Genomic DNA, 10,372 nt, shown 5'->3' with positions numbered 1-10,372 from the left:
AATTGAGATGTTTGTGAATGCATGAGAATGAAATGGATGAATTCTAGTCTTGAAAAATTGTAAATACACTATGTTAAATTCCTTGCACACCAACTATTTGATAAAATACCATAAAGAGTTTCTTGTGTTGTTTTTGTGCACTTTGATGTCTAATTGAGTTATAAAAGGAATAATTGTCATGTGTTGCACAAGTCTCTTGGGAAAAGATATCCAGTCTTACCGGTTTTACTACTTGCACGACTTGGTACGCTTGCCAAAGTCTCAACACCCATAAGCCCAATTTTCATACTGGCCCCTAAGCCCAGTTTTACCTGGCCCCTAAGCCCAGGTTCCACACTAGCCCTTAAGTCCAGTTTCACAATGACCCATAAGCCCAATTTCGTCTGGCCCCTAAGCCCAGTTTCTACACTAGCCCATAAGCCCAATTTCCATACTGGCCCACAAAGCCCATCTCCCCTGACCCATAAGCCCAGTTTCTACACTGGCCCATAAACCCAGTTTCTACACTGGCCCCAAGCCTAGTTTGCATACTGGCCCAAATGCCCAACTCGTTTTTTATTTTATCTCTTTCTCTTTTTGAAACCCAGACGAAATTAGTGTTTCTATCTTTACTTAGCTTTTACTTTGATAATACGAAAATACTAAATTCTCATATTATTCAGTAATATCTAAGTAAAGAGGGACAACTGTCAACACCCAATTTCGTCTAGATAGTCCAAAATTTAAAAAAAAAGTAAAAAATTAAAAGCACAGATAAATAAATAAAAAGTTTTTTATTTTTCTTTTCCCTTTTTCAAATATTTTAATCTTTTGTATTTATCCTTTTTTTTTCGTTTTTATTTACCTATTTATTTATTTTCTCTCCTATTTATTTTTATGTTATTTTATCTTATTTTATTTTCTCTCTTTTTCTGTTTATTTTTATATTTTATTTATTTTATTTTAATGTTTTTTTTTTAAAATTTTGTTTCTTATATTTCAAATTCAAAAGATATAATAAAAAAAAAAGAAAAAAAAAAAGAATGAAAGTACAAAAGTCAACTTTGTTTTCTTTGCGTATTACGTTATCTCCCTTTTTGGGTGGAAATATTCGGCTCAAGCACGCAAGAGACCTATGCCTCTAGCTGGATTACCAAAAATGGGAAAATCTCCTCTAGCCATGAGAGGGGTGACCGGATTGTAGAGTGGTTGCAGTGATTGCAGTGTAGAAGTAGAGGAGACAGGTAAAAGGGGCTACTCGCATCTATGATGAAAGACACTACTCTCAACTTGATTCACTCAACAGAGAACTTCTCAGTAACTTCCTCATTAGAAAAAAAACCATCACAGACCTTGATCAGGATTTACCTCACCATCACAAGCAAAGAGCATTCACGACCATTATTGATCATTCATCTCCACCATCAAACAGAAGCCATTTTTTGTTCATTGCCACTCTCCCTTGCACTTACGAAAAAGCATGTTTCTTTAGTCTAATGCCAAGGTCACTAAGGAAAAGAACTAAAGTTTAATCACATGAAAAAGGTACCAGAACTCACGAAAGGAAGACGTAAACGTAGAAGGTAAGTTCACCTCAGCTTCTTCGCTCGGAAATTATAAATGTTAGATAATGTTTCTGCTTCTGGTTTTGATTTGGTGATCTTGGGTTTTGTCTACTTGAACATGAAATTATATTGAACGGCTTTGTTTGCTCGAACATGTAATCATATTGAATATACATGATGTGCTTCTATACACTGTTTGTTATGCCTCCCTCCCAACAACAGAAGCAAGCTTCACCACTTTCACCCATTAGGCTAGTGTTATTCTTGCATATCCTAAACATATGAACAATTAGATACCAGTGCTCTCTTTGTGTATCCCAAACCTACCAATTAATGTCCTGCGTCGCAGTCCAAGTTCCGGTAACCCCTGCAGATACACCTTCATCCCATTCCCTTGAGCACAATGAAACCATGAAAACTCTTTTTGCTTTTAATCCACTCCAAAATCCATTCCCTTTGCTTTCAAGCTCCTCGCCAGAGAAACACAACAGAAAAAGGAAAACACCAGAACCACCCCATTAAAACCTCCATCCCAACTCACGCATCACACCATCATCCTCAACCTGCACTGCACAAAGCCATAGAAACAAAATTCAATCACCAAGAACAAAGACCAATTTCCAGCACCCAACACACACTCATCATTCCCAAAACTAATCAATAAGTGACATTAAAAAATGAGAAGCGAGGAAAACACATTTAGTTCCCCGACACCGGCGACGGTGCTGCTAGAGGCGCCTGGAGTTTGAGGAAACCCTCGAACGGAGAGGGAAGAGAGCGGCGTTGGAGGCGCTGGTGAGGAAGCATCTCCGGCGAGGATAGCGGCGGCGTCGCAAGGTGAGGCGACTTTCTCCCTCGAACGCAAAAAAGGAAGAGGGTAGGAGTTAGGGCGGCTGTCGGCGACGGTCTCGACGACGAATGGTGGAGTTGGCGACGGCTTGGGCGGCAGCTCCGGTGACGCTTAGAGTCGCCGACGACGCCATAGCCCGCAGTGGCTGGTGCATTCTCGAACAAGGAGAGTTCCTCCATTGCGCGCGGAGAAGAAGATGAACGATGGTGGTCTGGTGCAACCGGCGGTGGTTTTTCCGGCGAGGGCCCTTACATCGCCGTGGACATGCCCTCGTGGTGGCCGGTCCGTTTGGCTGAAGCCGCTGACGGTGGCGAGTGTGGGCGGAGGAGACGAACCTTTCCTTTGGCTGTGTTTGGAAGAGAGACTTCAGGTCTCTGGAGGCTGAGTGAATGAGAGGTTTGAGGGAGGTTCGTGAGAACCCCTAATGCTTCTACTGAAGCACAACCCCTTGGGCCAAGTCTTGACCAGACTCATTTCATTTCTCTTAAAATAAAAAAAAAAACATAAAAACATAAAAACAAAGAAACCTTTTCCTCAATCCGCACCCCTATTTCTGCTAAATATCTCACCCCCATCCAGTTTGGGCTTAAGCCCAGATTGCTTATAAATTGTTTTGAACACCCCTCTTCTTATCTAAACATCACCACAATTTTTTCACTTATTATTTTTTTTTTAATTTTATCACTTAACCTTTTAGTTTATTTTATTTCTACTTTTTATTTTCATTTATTTATTTACCTATTTATTTTATTTCTATTTTTCTACCTTTATTTTATCTACTTTTATATAAATATCAAANACCACAAAAACAATAAAAAAATATAAAATAATAAAAAAATATGTTTTAAAGGTTGAAGCACGTGTGTGATCGCACACATCGTTCTCGTGTTAATACCTTTTCTCCTTTTATAAAAATTAAAAAATATGTTTTAAAGGTTTAAGCATGTGTGTGATCGCACGCATCGTCCTCGTGCTAAGACCTTTTTTTCCTTTTAATAAGTTATTAGACATGTTTTAAGGGTTTAAGCACGTGCGTGATCGCACACATCGTCCTCGTGCTAAGACCCTTTCTCTCTTGATAAAATTAAAAAAAAATATGTTATAAAGGTTTAAGCATGTGTGTAACCGCACACATCGTCCTCGTGCTAAGACCTTTTCCCCTTTCACAAAATTATCAAGTTTTAAAGGTTTAAGCACGTGCGTGATTGCACGCATCGTCCTTGTGCTACGGCTTTTTCCCTTTTCATAAAATTATCAAATATGTTTTAAAGGTTTAAGCACGTGTGTGATCGCACACATCGTCCTCGTGCTAAGACCTTTTCCCCTTTCATAAAATTATCAAATATGTTTTAACGGTTTAAGCACGTGTGTGATTGCATGCATCGTCCTCGTGCTAAGAACCTTTTCCCTTTTTATAAAAATGCTAAAATATGAATGTTTGCAAACAACAAACAATCTTTCACCTAGAACTACGTAACCCTGATTTCTCATTTTGAGAATACTTAGGAGCAAGGTCAGTCCTTGTCGGGCACAAAAAAAAATTATATATATATTTTGTCCATTTAGAATTTTGCTTTTTGGGATAGTTAAACATTTTGCGAACCACATCTTTATTCGCGTATTTAATTAAAGGTACTGCCTTCGGGCAAGCGTTGTAGGGTGTTAATACCTTCCTTACACGTAACCGACTCCCGGACCGAAAATCCGGTTTTCACAGACCATGCCTTTTTCTTTATGGTTTTTTCATAGTTTTCCAGAATAAACTATGGTGGCGACTCCAAAATCTCTTTTTCAAATCTTGTTTCTTTTTTTTTTTTTTGGATCGTCGTCCCGTAACAATTCCGATTACGACAATTTTGTAAAAAAACTTTCAGCCTAATACATAGGAGCAGCTTGCATATTTTTACTTATATAACAAACAAATTTATAAAACATTAAAATCAATACCGATAAAAAATAGAGAATACATAAATAAAATTAAAATACCAAAATAAATAAAATATATATAGATACACACTCATGAGTTTTGAAAATTGAATAAACTCTTAATCAGATTTCAAAATCCTATAAAATTCTTAATCGTATTTTGAATTCAGTTATATGTTAAATAAACCTTTAACAAATTTCGAAATCCGATAAAATTTATAAATAAATTTTGAAATCCCACGAACTCTATTCTCCAAATCCACATAGATATCTCATTTATACTTTCATATACATTATACTAGTCATTTTAAATGAAATGTTGAAAACATATCTAAACAAATACAGGCCTGGAATGGATGAATGACCGGTGCAAGAATGAACTAAGATTGGTGTGATGAAATCTGCAAAAGAACTAGACAAAATCTGCAAGAGCATGGTGTAGGGATGGAGAGCAAACTGGGAGGATGGAGCAATGTTAGGATTACACAGACGTGAGAATAAAAATGAATAGGTATAAGTGGATGAAGGTAAAATTATAAGAAAGAAAAAAAAATACCCTTATAAAAAAGTACTTTTAACATGAATGAAAAAATTTGGAGGAGCATAATGAAAACTTGGAGGTGAAAGTCCCAATAGTACTTGAAAGGTTGCATTAAATTTAGGTTTTGAATGATACATGGGAGTTTGAGGATGTTTCTGTTGTTGTCGTGTTTTATTGGGACACATGTCCATGTTATGCATAATCAGGTAGTTAAGTGATTTGGTTGAACAAACCGACTTCGTATCAGAAGCATGCCAAAAAACTTAAAGAAATTATTTATGGGAAGATATGGAAAGTATTTGGGAAATAAATGATTGAATCTAATGAAAGATACACATTAATGGCAAAAACAAATTTTGGAAAGTGACAACACTACAACAGCAAGTGAAGAAAGAATAACACGATTCACATTCATGTACAATCACAAAATGACTTATTTAAGTATAAGTTTGAGAACTACGAAGTATAACTTTTTGGAATAATGATACTTAGATAACATATATGTGTCATTATATAATTAGTCTATGATGATATTTATGATTATTTTTATTGATTATAAAATAATTTTGGACCAATCACAGAATGACATGTAAACGATGTTTAAATATTATAAAAAAATGTTATCTAAGTATCATTATTCATCTTTTTGCTTGAAATTTATTTATTCAATTTCTATTAGCAGAATTGATTTTAAAAATACAAGAAATAAAATCACTTTTTAGCTGATTAATTTAGATTCTCTATAAGTAAATATGATTTGAAGCAGACAAAGTTTAGCTGAGTTTCCACACTCATTTCTCATCTGATATGAATTAAAAAGAAAGGAAAATTAATAATGTTATTATTTCACGTGGGTTGTAAACTTTTTGGTTGAGAAAAAAATATTTGTGGTTGTAGTTGATGATTGAAACATTTGACAGTGACACAAACTGTCAAATGATTGTGTAACTAAAATTGTGATTTTGTGAAAAGTTACAGAGAGAAAGTGTGGACGTGTGTGATAAATGGAAGAGTCTATGTAAAAAATTGGTTAAATCATTTTGATAGTCTATGACTTTTTTCAATTAGGTCCCTCATATTTTTTTTTAATTGGGTCCTTATTTTTAAAAAATTAAAGCAATTAGGTCATTGTCATTAGTTTCGTACTAACATCGTTAAAAAGGGTGACACGTGTCAGCTTGTGATTTTTTTTAAATTTTTAAATATATTTTTAATTATTTTTATTTTATTTTTATTTTTTTTAAAAAAATAAAATTTATCACGTGTTTAAGTTGACATTGTGCCACGTAGCAATGACAGTGTGAGGTGGCACTGACAGTGTCACGTGTCACTATCAAACCACGTGTCATTGCGTTGGTTTCAATTTGGTCCCTGTATTTTTATTTTGTTCCAATTTGGTGCTTGTATTTTTATTTTGTCTCAATTTAGTCCTAATTTTTTAAAAATTTTAAAAAAATTGTTCCTTTCCAAATAAAATACGGTATGTACATTTTTCAAATTTTTGTCTTTAAATTTGTTTCTGTTAAGCAAATTATTAGTAATGATGTATTTCAAATCGAAATATTTAACTCTAGAAACTTTATATGAATTGTTGAGAAAGTATTGAGACTATACTTGTGTAGATTACCTTCACAACAATATTTATTATTGAGATGTTAACTTTTATAGGTTACTCATTCATATTATTTAGGTTAAATGATTTCTTTACTACTATATAAATAAAAATGTGTCATATGTTAGTTTGTAATTTTTTTATTTTTCTAATAAAAAAATTAATTTGTATAAATTTCTTTGTAAAGATTTATATACAAATAAAATTTTGTTTGAACTTGAAGAGAAACAAAATTGTTTAGTTTTTTAAAAAAATAGGACTAAATTAAGACAAAATAAGAATACAGGACCAAATTGAGACAAATTATAGGGACCAAATTGAGACAAATCTAATGACACGTGGTCTGATAGTGACACGTGACACTATCAGTGCCACCTCACATTGTCATTGCCACGTGACTCAATGTCAACTTGGCACGTGGCATTATTTTTAAATAAATTAAAAATTAAAAATAAAAATGAAAATAATTAAAAATATATTTAAAAAATTCAAAAAAATAACGAGCTGACATGTGTCACCCTTTTTAACGGTGTTAGTACGAAACTAACGACAGTGACCTAATTGCTTCAATTTTTCAAAAATAGGGACCCAATTGAGAAAAAAAAATTGAGGGACCTAATTGAAAAAAAAATCACCGAAAATAAAGACTATCAGAATGATTAAACCTTACCAGAATTGACCATGATAAATAAAATTGGTGAAAATTGGAATAAATTAGTATTTTTTTTCATGTTAAACTCATAATATACTTTGAAGAAATATTAACCAGGTTCTTTTTATCAATGTTAACTAGTAGAAATTTGAAACCAACATTAATTAAAGAGTCCACGAAAAGAAGCTCAATCAAAAAGGTTGTAAAAGTGATAATCCTAAACAATCAAAGTTGATATAAAGTAAAAATAATCTTAGCTGACATCAATAAAAACTTTATCTCTGAGTTGAAAATTTATTAACAAACTTTAACCAAAAATAATATTACTAACAATGATTAAAAAATCACTAATATTGATATTTTTTTAATTATTAAAAATTTCTTTTTATTTTTATTTTATAATTAGTGGTAATTAAAATATTTTTTCTAAATAAGAAAAATTAAATAAATTTAAATTGTATCATTCAAATAAAATATTTTAAAAATAAAATAAATTTAAATTAGATTGATATAATTTTAATAAATTTGTATGTTTTCAAAATTATAAAATTCTCTTTCCAATCCTTATCAATAACGATTAATATAGTAACATAAGTTTAGTTAATATTGGATTTTTTTTCCTCTATTTCAAGTTTATACGAAGATCAATATAATATATAATATAACTTTTTTTAAAAGGAAATTAATGAAAAATTACACGTTAAAGAAGTGAAATTATTAATAATTTTTAACAAATATCGGGGTATTATTTTAGAAGAAGAAAAGAAAAACTGGTTGGGACAGAAATAAATGAAGCAATGAGAGTCTAAAAGTAAAAATATAGCACGAAACTCAGAATAGAATCACACCAAAATAAAATCAACTTATAAATATTTATTATGTTTTAAGATTTTAATTAATTAAACAAACTTTTGGGAAATCTAATGCATTTGTGCATAAATTAGCATAACTATATTACTAGTATCTTTTCAAATCAAGGAAATGAATGAATGGAACTTGAAGAGCATTCCAATTTCCACACTGAATAAGGGCTAGACAAAAATAATTAATTTGTATTGTACTGTGTTAATTATACTATATTATACTAAAAAAAAATTGATTCACTCTTACTAAAAGTTCAAAGTTCAGTATACTATTTTATGGTTCAGTTTTGAAAACCTGAACTTATAACAATTTCTGTGTGAAAACTGTATCTACTATTTCCTCTTCTCTAATTTCAGTTCAACTGCTATGTCTTGTCAAGAAAACGTTATTTAATAATAAAATATTAATAAATAAAAAAATTTACAAATTTTTATATTTTTTATTAATAAACATATATTGCTTTTTAAATAATATTATTTTAAGTAATAAAAGTAAAATATATTTTTTTAAAATTTAATTTTATTAAATGATTAAGTAATAGAAATCATAAAAGAAAAAAAAATATATAAAAAAATAATATTTTAAATATATTATATTCTTTAACATATTATTAAATAATTATATTGTAAATTATAAATAAAATATTTCATTTGCAAATAAATAAAAATAAATAACAATATATGTCCTAAATATGATAAAATTTATTTTTCTCTAAAAATATTTTTTTATGACTAATTGTGCAATTTGATGATTACTTCATTTAAGGTTTGAATTTTTTGTATCTGATAATAAATAAAAAAGCATCTCGCATTTGGAAACATTTTTTTATAGTTTAATGTTAATTTGTTCCATAGTTTTACAAATATAATGTCCAACGTAACCAATAAATTACTCCTATACCAAGCCTATATAATAATGTATACACTGACCAGTAACTTTATATAAAATATTACACAACCTTACAACAAGTTCCGCTAAAATAATATATATGTAATTTGCAATATAATATATCCCATCCTAACATTTATAATATTATTTTCTTGTAGAGTAATTATTAATCAATGATTTCTTCACTAAAAACATATTATTATAGAAATATAAATAAAATAGAAAATAATAATATCATATAATTAAAAAATTAATTTGTAAAACACTTATGAATAAAATAAAATAAATATTAAAATAAATTTCAATTAAAACAACTTGTATTGTTATACTATTTAGCTTAAAAACTATTACAATTCAGTTTAAAATTAGTATAGTTTAGTTTAGTACAATTTAGTATAGTTGAGTTATAAATCAAAGTTGTTTAACTATTTTACAATTCAGTTTAGATAAATTAGTTTTAAAAAAATAATAATATATAATACACATCATCCACACAAATAATTTTACTCTTTTGGTTTAATTTCATTAAATTTAGTAAAGATGCAAATCAGGTCTTGGGTCAAGTACAAATAATAAAAACTGACCATAGAATATCAACTAATCTAATAATGAAATCCGTTTGTTGTATCATAAAATAATATTCTACCTAATAAATACAAAATCATAACTACCTATTCCTCTTTTATCTGTATCAAATCAAACCAAATATTTTTATACCCAAACCTAATAAAATAATAAATCTTTAAATTTAGGTTTATCCCAAAAGGCTTCACTCCACTTGAAAGCAAGCAATGGCGAAAGAAGATCAAGGACTTGCCATAGGAATCGACCTTGGCACAACCTACTCCTGTGTTGCAGTGTGGCGTGAACATCATTCTCGAGTGGATATCATTCATAATGACCAAGGCCACAACACCACTCCTTCTTTTGTTGCTTTCACAGATCATGAAAGGTTGATTGGTAATGCTGCTAAAAACCAGGCTGCCACCAATCCATAAAACACTGTCTTTGGTATATTTTCTACTCTTTCAACTATTAGTGCATTCCTTTGTATGATTATTTCATGTAACTTTTTTATCTAACGAGGTGAACATTTTTGTAAATCTCTTAAGATGCCAAGAGATTGATAGGTAGGAAATACAGTGATCCTGATGTTCAGAAAGATATGATGTCATGGCCATTCAAGGTTGTCGCTGGTGCTAATGACAAACCTATGATCACCCTTAACTATAAAGGTAAGGAGAAACAATTTTGTGCTGAGGAAATTTCATCCATGGTCCTGGTGAAGATGAAAGAGATTGCAGAGGACTATTTGGAAACCAGGGTGAAGAATGCGGTGGTTACTGTGCCTGCTTATTTCAATGACTCTCAGCGTAAGTCTACCATAGATGCTGGAACCATTGCTGGCCTTAACATCATACGGATAATCAACGAACCAACTGCTGCAGCTATTGCATATGATCTTGACAGAAGGATTAATAATTGTGTTGGAGAG

General features: G+C 30.9%; 1 protein-coding gene across 1 annotated transcript in view; it reads left to right on the top strand.

Annotated features, from left to right (window-relative positions):
* Positions 1-9,668: 9,668 nt before the first annotated feature.
* The window catches only part of LOC106774805 (heat shock cognate 70 kDa protein-like), a 1,976-nt gene continuing 1,272 nt past the window's right edge, over positions 9,669-10,372 (top strand). Inside the window, exons 1-2 of the mRNA XM_022787249.1 lie at positions 9,669-9,837; positions 9,990-10,250. Of these exons, the coding sequence (XP_022642970.1) occupies positions 9,669-9,837; positions 9,990-10,250 (430 nt within the window). The remainder of the gene's footprint in view (positions 9,838-9,989; positions 10,251-10,372) is intronic.

Source organism: Vigna radiata, chromosome 10 (genome assembly GCF_000741045.1).
Source record: "Vigna radiata var. radiata cultivar VC1973A chromosome 10, Vradiata_ver6, whole genome shotgun sequence".
Lineage (NCBI taxonomy): Eukaryota > Viridiplantae > Streptophyta > Magnoliopsida > Fabales > Fabaceae > Vigna > Vigna radiata.
This window is presented reverse-complemented; position numbering and strand designations above follow the sequence as displayed.